At 31.4% G+C, this 15,748-nt stretch overlaps 2 protein-coding genes across 3 annotated transcripts; one reads left to right on the forward strand and one right to left on the reverse strand.

The window, feature by feature from the left end:
• Positions 1–1,278: 1,278 nt before the first annotated feature.
• LOC111391627 (protein TIC 22-like, chloroplastic) lies at positions 1,279–3,892 on the reverse strand. Its single transcript, XM_023016879.1, has 7 exons — positions 3,260–3,892; positions 3,093–3,167; positions 2,843–2,899; positions 2,147–2,230; positions 1,973–2,059; positions 1,626–1,661; positions 1,279–1,404 (listed from the first exon to the last, which is right to left on the reverse strand). Exons 1-7 carry the CDS (start codon positions 3,890–3,892, stop codon positions 1,279–1,281), a joined length of 1,098 nt encoding a protein of 365 aa, XP_022872647.1.
• A 7,426-nt stretch (positions 3,893–11,318) lies between these two features.
• LOC111391623 lies at positions 11,319–15,318 on the forward strand. Of its 2 annotated transcripts, XM_023016875.1 has the most exons (6): positions 11,319–11,837; positions 13,488–13,556; positions 13,668–13,728; positions 14,146–14,177; positions 14,921–15,016; positions 15,086–15,318. In XM_023016875.1, the coding sequence occupies exons 1-6, from the start codon at positions 11,709–11,711 to the stop codon at positions 15,170–15,172; spliced, it is 474 nt and encodes a 157-aa protein (XP_022872643.1). In that variant the 5' UTR covers positions 11,319–11,708; the 3' UTR covers positions 15,173–15,318. The 2 variants fall into 2 exon arrangements, with proteins under 2 accessions (XP_022872643.1, XP_022872642.1); XM_023016874.1 differs by having other exon boundaries at positions 14,921–15,318.
• The last annotated feature ends 430 nt before the right edge of the window (positions 15,319–15,748 follow it).

A 15,748-nucleotide genomic window follows, 5' to 3' on the forward strand; every position in this document is an offset into this window, starting at 1 on the left:
AAATTGACCCTGTTTCAAAGTATTTCATTGTGCACTATACTAACATTAACACCATATGCACCGAATATAATTGGCTTTCATTCCAGTAACAATGTCAAGAAAAATGTCAAAACTCAAGCTCAAATTTCTTAAAGGTCTTAGAAAGTTAAACAAATTTGTCACATGTGTGGACTTTTTTTCACAAGCCCCTCTCACATTCCCTGTTTAAGCAGCATAATTCTTATTGTATACTTAAAAATGATCATACTGTAGGACGATTTAAACTTTTTTTATTTAAATTAAATTAATTTAAATGTTACATTTACTTAACAAATGTGATACATGTTTTCTAAATTTATAATTAATGAATATATATACAATGGATTTATGCATTCGTCTATTCGTGTTTGTAAAACTTATAAAATTTATTCATTTTTATAAGTCATTTGTAAAGTGTTAAGAAATATTGGACAAAGATAATAACTTCAAAATCAAAAAAAGGAAGGCATATTTACAGCACAGTCTAATTTCCCCATTTCATACTTGAAAATTGATTAACTAATGGTCAGGTTAGACTAACATCACTAATATTGAACCAAGACATTACTCCTAAATATAGGAATAATTATAAAAGTTGAAATAATATTTCATTATACTACTAATTAATGTCACACATGATCTATTCCTATGATCCCTACAACGAGGCCAGAAATAAAATTATAAACTACCTAAGTAAATTTGAATAAAAACTTCATATAATACCTTATAAATTCCAATAATTGTATTAAGAGTTTGCACGTAAATAAGTATCTAATTATCATGCCTTATTGAAGACAATCTACGAAGAAAATTATTTTCAGACTAGCTTTTTTTTATGTTTTCTTTGTTCAACATTTATCCAAGTTGGTCGAGCCTTCAATTTAGACTTAAAAGAGGTACAACGTCTTCTCATTTACTTTAAAAAATTGGCTTTCTAATTATAATAAATAAAGTAAAGTTTCGTTATTAATTTTTCAAAGAAAAAATACGATTATATTTTCACATATCAATTGATAATAAATATATTAAATTATATTAAATAAGTAAATAATTGTAACTTTTTGTCAATAAAACATAGATTCTTCACACCAGAAAAAAAAAGACTACGATATCTACTTTGGGTGTATGTTGATCAAACCGCTCAACATTTAAAAATGAGAAGCAACGATATAAAGTAATTATATACGTCAAGTCGTAAGAAGATGCCTAATTCAAGTAACATTAAAAATGAATAAAAAATATTTCTTAATTGGAATAATATCACCATCGTTTGAAATTACCCATCTCTCTTAATATGTCGTCATAGCCCTTGACTAATGAAACGGTTGCAAAATCTTGTCCAGGATATGCGAAATAAACACTATTCCACTCCGACGTTGAATTATCCTGCAAAGTTTGCATATTATATGTTCAAAATACTGGATGTCTAACGAAGTTGATTTGCAATATTTAAATCACTTGAGACTAAAAACTAGTTAGTTAACGTGGGTGAATGGTGAAAAGTGGCCACCACATGGAAACTTTTTTGAGAATTTTGTACCTCATATAAAAAAGAAATACAAAAAATAAATAAGTTCATAGATGAACAAGAGAGAGAGATTCCTCACCTTCATTGCTTTTATAATATCTTCAAGGGCAGCAACCTATAAGATGAAAATAGTATTAGCACAATGAATACGAAGTTCTTCTGTAACTTTCAAAAGTTATGAGGAGCATGATAAAAGGCAAGAGTTACGAGTTAGAATTCTCCCTATTAGCTTACAATATATCTTTGTTTTCATATATTGGAGGCTATAATGTGGGTACCCTCCAATGTTTTGTATTCTTTATTTTTTTTTTTTTTATAACAATAAATACTCACTCAGTGATTCGAAGGAGCAGAGAAAAAAAATTTAATCAACTAAAAAATGAAAAAAACAGAAAAAATGAAAAAAAAGAAGAAGAGAGAAATGACCTCTATATGTGTCCCTGCATCTGAAAAATTTGATACTCCATCATGACTTGCAACTCTTGCTTTTGCCAGGGACTTCTCTAGGTCCTCCTACATACATAGAAAGATAAATTGAATGGAGATCATTTGTTGACTTTAACAAGAATAGAATAGAATTGTTAAATTTGTTTTTTTTACCTTTTTGAAGAAAACCAGACGTCTTCTATTTGAGCACCCTTCATTTGTGATATAATAATCTTTACATAAACTCAAATTCCTTGACTGCACCCCAAAAATGAATGTCAACATTTCTTCCTCATAGGAAAATTTGTAGAATTTTGCTAGAAAAACAGGGGGCTGACAGGCCAGGCCCTTGACCGAACCCCAACCATAAGGGTGGGTCCTGCGCAAAAAAAGGGGACCCCCTGCGTATTGGTGGGGTTCGGTCAGGGGACCTGTCAAGCTCCCTGTTTTTGTAGCAAAGTCCAAATTTGTAATCCATTACTTCATTTGGTTGATGTCATTAACAATCGAGACAATCCCTTTTCCATTTTTTTTTCTTTTTTTTAGGAAAATGAAATGGAGGATGAAAACAAAAAGGGAAATATACATGCAAAAATATAATGAAGGGAATAAAAAGACCAAATGGTTTCAGATCTTAGAGTTTTTAATACAACAAATCAAGAATTTCGAATATGATAATTCTCTTTTTCTTTTGTTTGGCCTATAAAATAGGAAGCTATAATTACATGACATATGGACATTCGTTTCAAACTTTATATTGTGATAATATATTTAGATGAGACAATCTTTAATAATAAACAACAAAAATAGAATATTGTATTATCAAGTATTCGGCACAAAAAATGTAGTGTAAGATTTAGCAAAAAGAACCTCGAAAACCGGAATGCCAGAAAAATTTTCACAAGGAAGACCAGCCTTCTTTTTAACCTACAAAAAAATACAACGTAAGTTTTAGATTTTAGGTTTTATGTTATTTTGTTAAAATTCTATTTTCCAAGAAATGAATGCTGGCTAATTAGAATTTTAGGAGAAGAAAATGAAACGTTAATAAATAATTCTAAATTCTTCAAAAGGTACAATTACGCACGCCAGAATAAAAAGTAAATGGAAAAACTCTCACCTCTAATGCATTCTTCACTTCAGTTGCCTCTGGTATCAACTTAAGAGGCCCCAGTACCATATTGTAATCCATAACCTACAGAATACATGTAAAATTAATGCATTATTTGTATATATATTAAAGAAGTTACTTAATCAAGAATAAGATTGAGAAGTATATATAATTACAACGTCAAGTCGTTCAGAATCTACGTAGGGAATCCTGGGGGGTACTGAAACTACGAGGCCATGCTCCGCATAAGCTTTGGCATCTGCCTTACCTAAAAAATACCCTAGAATTGTTTTCCTTCGATTCGTGAGTGAAGCCATCTGGGCTGCTTCATACTCAGAAAATTTGATATTATAAACAGGCACTCTACATAATCTTTCTCCAATTTCCTCTTCAGACATAGCAAGATTCTTTTTCCTATGATGGTTGTAACGGTTTAATTCTTGCTTTGTCCAATATTGAAGTTCGTATGCTAATTTAAGTAGATCATCATCTGAGAGAATATGGATCTGAAGCATAATCATTGTTGCCACTGTAAAATAATCCTTGATTGTGCGTTTATACTTCAGGTCCCTTAGGTACATTCTTGTATTATAAACAACATAACGAGGGTAGAATAATTGCTTTAAAGCATCCCAAGCTTGATCTGGAGTAATATTCGGGGTTTGAGCTGTTGCACGGCAGCCGTTGAAGAACAAGTTTTGGGGCATCTGGAGGAAGTTGGAGAATTGGGATTGCAGATTGTGGAAAAGCCCGCCGCGCCGCGGCGGCTCTGAGGAGGATGGCAACTGTTTTGGTTTCCACCAATTCATAGTTAGTTATGAAATTAGGGCTCCCAAACTTAAAATTAACTTCCTTATTTATTCTAACTGAAAGAGTTTGTATTATAGTAATTTACCAAATAAATCTACTTTCCTTTTGAGATTCGATTGTGTTGAGCCACATTATTTTTTAAAAATGCATTCTTCAACAGTGATTTGACATCATTTTAATTACACATTTTTCAATAAAAAATAATTACACGTAAATCTAAAATTTTTCCTTTTTTTTAACCACACATTTTCTATTGATTTGACATGAATAATGCATTTTTTTGCCTAGAATATGGCTCGAACATGGGCTATATATTACAGGATCGAGACAAGCAAAATGATTCAGTTTCTTTCTCTTAATTTTCTTTATTTCAGGAAAGTTCCCATAATTCATTAGTTAATCATAATCATGGGGATTCTATCTTTCTTTCTTTTTTGATGACTAGGGACTCTGCAGCTGCTATCATTTGGGTGCACATTGGGTAAACTTTCGGATTGACACAATAGCCTGCAAATCACGCCAACCAGATAAATTGCACTAGACAAACCCAGTGTTATAGGCTCTATCGAGAAAGTATTGGTAAGGGGAATCAAATTTGTGACCAAAGGCCTCCGTGCTTACATATTCCACCAACTCGACCACCCCATTAACGAGGATTCTATCTTGGTTCAACAAAAGACAGGAAAAAAAGTAGCAGATGATTCAAAGGGCCAGGCAAAAGAAAAATAATGTGCCCTCAATTGATGCAAACTAAACGATGCTTCCAAAACATATTGAAAGTATCATGACATGATTGTTTTGAAAAGTCAAGCCTATCACTTTAAAACAAGCTTTTATTGAGAGGCAGCCCAATTTTTTTTTATCCATTTTATCTTTTATTTTTTTACTTTTTAACTTAGGTTGCGTATTACGTTTTTTGGATTTTGGATTTGTTTTTAGGATACTAGAGTCGGACCATCTTATTCGTTTTTCTAAAAACTTTCTCAAGCATCAAATAGTGTCGAGTGCTTATTATTAGCAATGTTCTAAAAAGCATATATGGAGGCCGTGTTTCAGGTTTTACGAACTTAGGTGAGGCCTAGGCATAAAAAGCCATTTTTCTTATTTCACATTTTAATTATTAAAATAATACATACCAAACATCTAAATTATAAAATACTATATCGGTGTTTGGGAGCTATTTTTATGTAAAAATGCATTTTAGAATAGTAACTTGATGGAAAGTATGTGGTTAAAAAATAAGGAATTTTTTTTATTTACGTGTAATATTATTTTAATAAAGAATGTTTGGTTGAAAAGAAGAGAAAGAAAAATCCATTTTGAAAAAAATGGGTACCAAACGGGGGCTATATTTACTTAATAATTCCTATAATTAGTTAATTATACAATTTTCGAAGGAAAAACTTGAAACTAAATCAAATAAACGGCTTTTAAAAAGATAAAATAAAATTTAAAAAATGAATAAAGCGCATGTAGACATTTTACACGAGCCTCATGTTTTTGTGCGATTTTTAGAATACTAATCATTGGTGTGTCAACTTTTGTGGAATTTCACTTCAAAAAATAATTGATTTTGCAACAAAAAAATGTTGTCGCAAAAATTGAGATCTTATTGCAAAAGTAATTTAGCGACAACATGTTTGTTGTGAGTATCGTCGTGCTATATGAGTCAGGAAATGTGTTTTGCGATGACTTTCGACCATTCATCGTATTAACAAGACTGCAATAATATTTCTTTGATGCAGAAAATATGAAATTGCAACACAGTATTTGTAGCCCTAATATTGTTGCAATGTATATGTGTTGCAAAAAATTTATAATGTGACAAGTTAGCTTGTTACAAAGAATAATCTAATAGTGTTTTTATGAGAAATGTGTTTGGTGCGAATATTGAGTCACGAAATATATACAGCAACAACTTTTAACCATTAATTGCTTTAACAAAATTGCAACACTATTTATTTGACACAAAAAATAAGAAATAGAAACATGACATTTGTAGCCATAATGTCGTCGCAATACATATATTTTGCAAAAAAAAAAAAGGGCGATAAGACAGTTTTTGTAACGAGTATTACAATAAAGTTTTTACAAGAAAAATGTTTGTTGCGAATATTCTTTTGAAGGTCAAATTTTGTAACAACGCATGCTTGTAGTAATATTTATTTAGTAACAGGTAATACTTGTCACGAAATATGTTTTACAATGTGTTTGAAATATTGCATAATATATTTTAAAATATTAAACATTTGCAGTACAATTTATTATGTAACAATTGGTGTTCGTAATTAAATTAATTTCGTAACATAGAGAGTTTATTGCATCATCATTTGTGCAATAAATGTATAGATTTTACCTTATTATTTCATGATTATTTATATACATCATATATTTTATTTTATAGCATATAAAATTATTTCACAAATTATTTTTCAACAATGAAAATTGATTTATGTGTCCAAGTTGTGCTCGTAGTTAAATCTATCCCACAACACAAAAGTATGTCGCTTCAATGATGTATAATTTTAATCTAAAGCCTGTTTGGGAGCGATTTCTCACCACAACAAATTGATTTTTTAATCGTTATTTCACTATTTTGCTGTACTTTTTGATTTTTTCACTCACAGGTGATCTTCACTTTTCTCTTAACGGTCAAAAAATCAATTCTCAAAATCAATACCGAACATGCCCCTAATTTATTCCATCTTTATTTATGTATGTCGTGCACTCTATTATAACATCGTAGCATAATAATACTCAATTTCTTACGTAGCTATAGAGTTACTATTATGGTACACATTCATTTGACAGTGTAACTCCATTAAAAATAACTTATGATTATAAAAAGAATGCTTCAATGTACAATAATTCAAATATAAATAATTACAAAATACATAAAAAAATTCATATTATTGTTAGCCAAATAGATAGTTATCTCCAAAACCATAAAAAATACAAATAAAATATAATCCTAGTAATTTCAAGGTCGAACCACTTAGGATGGTTCAACAAACTTGAAAATTAGAAAATAGAATTAGAAATATAGAAGAAATAACAAAGAACTCATGGGACACTAACAACATTCTTGCCTCAAAGAAATGCTTTCAACTCACCATCATTTGTTCTTTAGTTAAATAAGCGTTCATGTAAGGAAAAGCCCCAAAATTTTAGTCATAGACTAACAAACATATAAAATGTAGTTAATGTTAGCTATAAGAAAAATTTATCAATTAGGAAGAAAGCCTTTGCTTTTAGACAACCTAAAGCTATTAGGTCAATTGGCCGCTGTCCAAATTATATAAAAAGAAAGAAAAGACGCTCCCAACTACACTTAGCATCTAGCTGATCGTTCAAAAGAAAATTAATCTTGTAGCGATTTTTTCCTCCAATTAAAAGTTTTTTGGCAACAAATATTTCTTATCGTAAAAAGTAGACCCTATTGCATCACAAACACCTTGTTGCATGAAGTAAAAGTTTGTTGCCACAAGTTTCCCACCAAAAGTATTTTGGCACCTTACTTTACTTGTATTTTTGGCGACATTCTTTATAATCTGTTACAACTTCTCATATTTCACGGCAACTTTTTATGTTAACTTATATTTTTTGATACTTATTTTTTCTTCGCAGTCTTCATGAAAACCTTAAAAATGTGTCGCGTTAAATGACTTGTTGCGACAACTTTTTGTATGTCGCGATAAATCTAGTCACAAAATCACTATTTTGTTGTATTGAATTTGGACACGTCTTTCACAAAGATGAATGGGGACCAAATCATGTTATGAAAAAAGAATAAAGCTAGTTGTACAATTAGCTTGACAACTCATGTGTTGTCAAGATCTTGACCATCGATTTCGGAAGTAGTTTTCAAAATGAATATATATGATGTTTGACGACTCAAACGAAGTTGTACAGGGTAGCATAATTGATGAGAAAAATATTATTTGAGGCCAAGTTAGTTGAGGTCGCAATATCGATGCATGATGCAACCAAAACCGATAATTGTTCCCTGGTAGTTGCAGGAAGGTGCATGCGACCTCACATGCTCCAAGTTGAGTTTTCCCCTACCAATTCTCTGTAAATCTACCTCCAATTACCCATGCACTTCTTTTAGGGCATTATAAATAATTTTTATTCTCAGCTTTCATTAAGATTAAGGCTTAACCTTTTCGGGTTGAAGATATGTACAATCACAATCTCCGAATTCAAATATTTTGTTTCTCAGGTTACATTGGTTAATTATAGCTGATTTGATCATCAGTGCATCTAAGATTCTCATCACCCTGGTGTTTCTTAAGCTTTTTTAATGATTCTTTCTTTTGGAGTTCCATTTTATTGTTAGTGGCCCATCGTTTCACAGTTCTTAGTTGGAGATTAAAATTAGATTTTTAGTAGATTTTAATAAAAGTTGATGAAATATGTTGTTGGAAAATTGTATGGCTCAAAAATTTTATTATTAAAATTAGTTGTTGACTTTAATTTAGATTAAAATATAAAATTTAATTTGTGTCAAATCGGGGCTTAATTCTTTAACCATCTTTTTCCCCCTTTTATAGAACACTAGTCGCTATCATGTACGTTACACGAATTTTGTATTTATCGTATTTTTATTAATGTTTGAATTTTAGTTTTTTTGGAAAGTTTTTGAAACAATATCTAAAAATATTTCTATGATATAAGAAAATAATTGTAAATTATTTTTACAATTGTATAGCAGTAAGCTATCTAGAAAAAATATATTTGTATATTTCATGCTTGAATAAGAAATATACTAACTATTTTGCTTGTATTCTTTGATAGTGTTGATTGATTGAATTGAATGTGAAGATTATATTTCTAAATTTTGTATAATTCAATATTTTAAAATTGAAAAAAAAAACTCTCCGTATAGTGCGGAGAGAGTTGAACCAAGTGCGGAGTAAAAATTAAAAAAGTTGCGGAGAGAAAAAATCACTCCGTACAGTGCGAAGTTAAAAAAAAAAATCTCGGCATAGTGTGGAGAGATGACAAACCAACTCTTCGCACAGTATGGAGAGCCAAAAAAACTCTTCGTACTGTGCAAAGAGAGTTAATCTCTTAGCACAGTGCTGAGAGTTGGTTTGCACTATGGCAAAACTCTTCGCACAGTGCATAGAGAGTTGAACCATGTGCGGAGTAAAAAAAAAGTGCGGAGAGAAAAAAATCTCTTCGCACAGTGCGAATAGAGTTGAACCATGTGTGGAGAGTTGGCAAACTCTTCGTACAGTGCGGAGTAAAAAAAACTCTCCATACAATACGGAGAGATGAGAAACCAGCTCTCTGCAAAGTACAGAGAGAAACTGTGCAGAAAGTTGTTTTCAAATTCCTTAATTACAAGTCAAATTTCAAAATTATAAATTTTTCGTATATACAACGAAATAGAGTCGAAAAACATGTCTCAAAATCAATTATGTATTCTTTAAATTCCAGTCACAGCTCAATTTTCGAGCATGCAAATCATTTTTACGATATTGGAAAGGAGCTTTCTCATGATTCATACAATGAAACAATATGTGAGTTGTGCAAAGAATGGAATATTGTTAGTACCATGGCATTGCTTTCACAAATGGAGGCTCTAGGGTACCACCCAAATTCAATATTTTACACTTGTTTGATAACAGCTCTTGGACATTAGAAGTGGATACAATTTTTAATGAAATTATACTTTCGGATTGTAGGCTAAGAATTAAAGTGATCAATGCATTGCTCAAAAATTGTCTGAGAAAAGACCTCTTGGAACTTACAGATAAATTTTCGAGAGTTTTTGTTTTTTTTCACACTGTGCAGAGATTTAGTTTGCCATCTCTCCGCACTTTGCGGAGTCTTTTTTTTACTCATGTGTGAAGATTTTTTTTTTTGTTTCATGGAGCTTATATATACTAAAATTATTATTATTATTTTTTAATGTTGTTGGCATGATGCGTGCGTGGAAAAATATTTGTCAATCACCATAAACAAATTCTTCACAAAATGCAAAAAATAAAAATGCATAATAAATCTTCTTATTATGCCAATAAAATTACAATAATTTTTTTTTTTACAAATAACATAAAAAAATCATTTTTATCTTCAACAAAAAAAAATATTTTAAAATTAGCAATTTTATAACCACTTTTTTTTTTAATTATCGGAAATGCAATTATAAAAAAGGAAATAATATTGAATTACAACATTTAATACTTAAAAAATTCAATATTAAATAAATTTTATACATTAATAACAAATTATAAATCCATATATGCAGCTTACCGTATTTGCAGACAGCTTATCGTATATGCTGTCCACTGTATTTGCAGTTTACCGTATTTGCAAACAACTTACCGTATTTGCAGCTTACCGTATATGCTGCCTACCGTATTTGCAACTTACCGTATATGCTGCATACCGTATTTGCAGCTTACTTTATTTTTATATACCGATTTTTGCACTTACAAATATCGAGAATGCAGAATACCGTACATTCACTTACTAAACCAAATTTCAAAAAAACTTCCAGATTTTTATTTTTTCAATATAAGTATAAAATAAATATTAAATATATATGAAACACAAAATATAAATGTCTATGAATATGTTGCTCAATCTTCAATTTTTCAATATTGAATTACACAAAATTTAGAAATATAATTTTCACATTCAACTCAATTATATCAACACTATCAAAGAATACAAGCAAAATAATTTGTATAATCTCGTATATTTCTAATTCAAGTGTGAAATATACAAGTATATTTTTTCTAGATGACACAATACTGTTATGCAATTGTAAAAATAATTTACAATTATTTTCTTATATCATGAAAATATTTATAGATATTGTTTCAAAAACTTTCCAAAAAACTAAAATTCATACACTAATAACAACGCACGTGATAGTCACTGTGTGGAGAGTTTTTTTTTTTTTGCCTTTTTAACTTCACACTATACGGAGAGTTTGCCAACTCTCCGCACTATGCGGAGAGTTTTTTCTTCCTTTTTTTACTCCGCACATGGTTTGCCATCTCTTTACTCTGTGTGGAGAGTTTATTTTTATTTTTTTTAAAGTTCATGTGCGAAAAATTTTTTTTGACAGTTTATATTTACTAAAATTATTATTATTTTTTTAATGCTAGTGGATGATGTGTGGTAGATCATTTATTTAACATAATTATTTTTTTAATGTTAGTGAAATAATGTGTGGAAGAATATTTGTTTGACAAACACAAAAATGGAAAATAAAAAATGACATTATGTATAATAAAATTGAATTCATTTATTATTGTATGAATAATAAACCCTCAATTCCCTTTTTATTAGAAGTTAGGAAAGTTATATTACTTTTATTTAAACGTACGAATGAACATCTCATTGTACACTTTACGCCACAATTTCTAAATAAAAAATAGGGAAATTCGAAATTTACGGTTTTGCCATTATATATGCCATCCCATTCCCGTGTGTGTATAAATATATACTTTCAAGTACCATTTTCAAAATTCCCAATTCCCTCCTGCACAATTCCCTCCATACTCGTGGAATGAAATGCCCATTCCATTTCTAGTTCTAGGAGCCATTTGTGCTATAATAGTGAGTATATGGTTACCAAGGCCTACAAATTCTCCACCACCACCACCACCACCACCTCCACCTCCATCTTCTGAGTCATGAATCATTGTTTTGTTTTGCTTTTTGCTTTTTGTTTTTGTTCCTTTTTTCCTCCGTATAACCATAAACAGCAAAATTTTCACAGCGGTAGTTGCATCAGACTCCAAGAAGAAGCCGCGTACTGGAATTTCACAGCTGTCGCTGAAAAACGTGAGCATGATTTCTGATCTGAAGGATCTAGCTTCTTCTAAACTGGAATCCATCGATTGCCAGCTGGATTCATCGCACTCTGAAATCATGAAGGATGTGGAAGCATCACAGTGTCGTCTCCAGAAGCGGCTTAAGGTCTTCATCATTCTGTGTTTTATGCATAATATTGTGTTTATGTACATGCATCATTGTATACAAATATAGATTTCGTTTTTCAATTTTTAGATTAATGAGGTAGAACATAATTTGTGAATAATTTGAATTTTACATTGTGATTTGATTTCTAAATGCAGAATGATTAAAATAGTTCTTGTCGAATTTCTAATTTCATTCCTCTTTTTAGCATAAAGAGACATCCTTACTCCTATGAGTTTTCTAATTTCTAATTATAGAATAAATATTTAGTTGATGATCTCTGTAGTCTCAGTTCTCATGGTGTGTGTGAGTTGTGCCAACTGAAATGGTACAAAAAGTATAATTGAACACAATTATCTAATTGCTTGCAGATGTTGAAATGTATATAGTCTCATCTGCATTTTTACCTTTTAAATTATTGAGGCAATATTGATGTTTTCCTAGAATATTTGAAAGAAAACAATAAGATGTTGTGTTAGGTAATGGACTCTATGTTTTACTATGTCCCCAGAGAGTGAGAGGGACTTAGAGTATATGCTTTAATTGTTTGTATAAAGGAGCATTTGTTAATGCCAAGAGGTCTATCTCCTCTGCCTGCACAACTATGTGTTTTCTTCATTTTATGCATGAAAATAGAAAAGATAGGATTATAGTTTCGTTTTGCCCACATGTCAAAGAAAATCTGTAGACGTGCATCAAAACTCTGGTCCGATATTTGCAGCCAATAGTCATGCTTCGCCTTGGTTATCCTTGCTGTCTTTTGCCTCCGCCGCCGTGCCAGCGCATCAAGCATGACCACTGCAAACTCCTTAGATTCAGGCATCCCTATCATAGTCATTAAGAAAAATTGAACATAATTCTTGTAAATACATATTCAGTTGATCATGCATAACACTGAGCTGATAAATTGAAGAATTGATTACCTCTGCATTCACCAAAATCTTCTCTGAAGAGCAAGCCGTCTTTAGCTTAGTCCTCCGAGACCTGTTCTGATCATTCGACAAGAACTGTTCTAATAATTCTGCATTTATCTTTTCAATTGTCTTTAGGGAAAACATCCATGATATCTTGTTCTTTTGATGTTTCGAGAAGGGTATCTGCTCAATGAAATATTGTAGTATGGTGATTTTATTTTCTGTATACTTGCATTTTGTATGAAGTTGAAACTGCTCTTTATTCAAGATGGTAAACTGGAATTGACCTCATTCTTTTCATATGTTTGTATAATAAAAAGTTTTCTCGACATGGAAGCTTATTTTATGATATGTTTTCAATTTTGGCATAATGATTTTTTTATCCTGTTGTTAAATGGAGTAACTTTGTTCATGGGATCCATGCAAGAGGCCAACAGCCTTGAAAGCCTTTGAACACCCTTTTAAATTATTGAGGCAATATTGGCGTTTTCCTAGAATATTTGAAAGACCACAATGAGATGTTGTGTTGGTACTGGACTCTATGTTTTACTGTGTGCCCAGAGAGTGAGAGGGACTTGGGGTATATGCTTTAATTGTTTACATAAAGGAGCATTTGTTAATGCCTAGAGGTCTATCTCCTCTGCCTACACAACTGTGTGTTTTCTTCATTTTATGCATGAAAAATGGGATGCTGCATTTTGGCATAATGATTTTCTTTTCCTGGTGTTAAATGTAGTCACTTTGTTCGTGGGATCCATGCAAGAGGCCAACAGCCTTGGAAGCCCTTCAACACCCTTCTTTCCAGGTCATTGCATTGCCAATATTTTAGAGTTCCACTATATAACAAATTTTGTAGCGGTAATTTTGTCATTATGGTAGAGAAGTTCAGAGATTAACTATTTCTTTAACGTTGCAGAGTTGCTATTATGTTCCACCATCACTTCGCTCTAAAGCTGCTGTTTCAAGCACACCTCTGGGTAAGTCCTTCAAAGTCTGATGTTATGTTTTTTCAATGTCAAATATTTATTGCAGCTGGTACATAAATATGGTAGGAGATATCCTGTGAACAATTTTTCTTCTGCCAAGCTACTTGCAACTTGGAATGCAGGTTTAATGTTTACCCATATGACCTTTGAAGTTTTTGGTGTTTAGTGATTGTTGAGGTGTGTAACTGTTTATTAAAGGCATCTTTATTATCTATTATACGGAGTGCTAGGCTCTTGAGCAATGGGCAAATTTTTTTTTTCTTTTGTTCTCTAAAGTGTATTCTCATTTATATCTGCAGCGTTTTTTTTTATTTTTTTATTTTTTTAATTTTTTTTTTTTATGGGTGGGGGTGGGCAGGGCAGGTGTTTTACGTATGAGGTTGTGATAAAATCGTACTTCTTTTACAGGTATTCAAAGGAAGTTGGACATGAATATTCAGGTGAGGTGGAAAAGCTATTGTGTCAATTAAATGCATGTACAGTAGCAATTTCTTTGTTAATTTTGGGTTTCTTTTATTAATGTATTAAAGTAAATGATGATTTAGCAGACATTTTCTATGGAACTAAGGGTGTGTTTGATTACATTTATTTTCTATAGAAAATATCAGTTTTCCATCCAAATTCCTACTTGAAGTGTTCGATTGTTATTTTTTTTCATGGAAAACATTTTCCAACTTTTGAAAATATGCCTAATTTTCCTTGTTTTTAAGGAAAACATTTTCTTTGAGTAGAGGTAGTTTTTATTTTTCACAAAAGATGAAAAATATTTTCTTTTTTCACGAATATGCTGCCGGAGGATGTCTGGCAGATTGGACTATGGGAAAGGGCTTGCCGGAGAACATTGTGAGACAGCACACAAAATCCATGCTTATCGCCTTGAGTCATGTTCATAGGCTTGGGTACGTTCATTGTGATGTAAAACCACACAATGTATTGCTAGTATCTGATTCTTTACCTTCAAGAAAGAATGTGATATTTTCCATATCAATCGAACACACTCTAAGATCTTTCTCTGTTGCACAATTCAATTGTAAAATATTTTTAATCTACATTTTCTTTGTGTTCCAATTGATTTTCCTTAAAAATATCAACATTTTTAGTGCATATAATTTTTGCAAGTAGCAATTGTTTGATTGTCTTGCCAACTTTTCACATACTTCCTCTCTTGGAAACTTGTCAACAGCTTCAAAAACAAGCATGTCAGCAAGCAATGGATGAAGCAGAAAAAGAATATAAGAAGATGTCTGAGCGAATAAATGAAGATCGAGATGCAAAGAAGGTGCGGAAAATCATCACTACTTGGATACTAAAATCCCACCATTTTTACTACCTTTGTGCTCTGTTTCAGGCTTCATGTCTGGAATTCTTAGAAGCAGCACAGGCCAGTGCATGTCGCTGCAAGTTAGTTATCTTCAATTGCGATTCCACGTTCTAACAAGCTGCTGAATGGATAGTGGATACCATTCTTTTCCTTCAAGACTATATAGGTTCTATCATTTTACCATAGACAGAAATCACATACACACACACAAAGATGTATATACCAAGTAAAGTGCAATATTGAAATAAAATTCGTTCAAGAGGGCCATATGAGCCGCTTAATGCATTTTATCACTATGCATTATCGTTTACATAATAAAACATATGATCATAATAAAAAAAAGACAAATTGTTTTGTCCTTTTTTTTTTTTTTTTTTTTTTTTTTTTTTTTTTCTAAATTGATAGTTCATAGCATCAAGTTCTCAGGTAACAATACTTGTACTTTATTCGAACCTTTATCAAAGCAATGCTGCTTTATTTATTTTACGAATTAACTGCTGCAATACGAGTCCAATCGCAAGGTTTATTTAGGCATCGCCTTCGATCTTGAAATCCAGCAATTCTTGCGGGACCCACACCTTAGCTTCACACTCTTTATTCTTGTTGATCACGCAGTTGAACGCCTCAAGGGTTATAATGAACATGAACCCTTCAAGCATATCTTCCCTATTCCATTCTATTAGCTTCACA

The sequence above is a fragment of the Olea europaea genome, unplaced genomic scaffold, assembly GCF_002742605.1.
Source record: "Olea europaea var. sylvestris unplaced genomic scaffold, O_europaea_v1 scaffold809, whole genome shotgun sequence".
Classification (NCBI taxonomy): Eukaryota; Viridiplantae; Streptophyta; class Magnoliopsida; order Lamiales; family Oleaceae; genus Olea; species Olea europaea.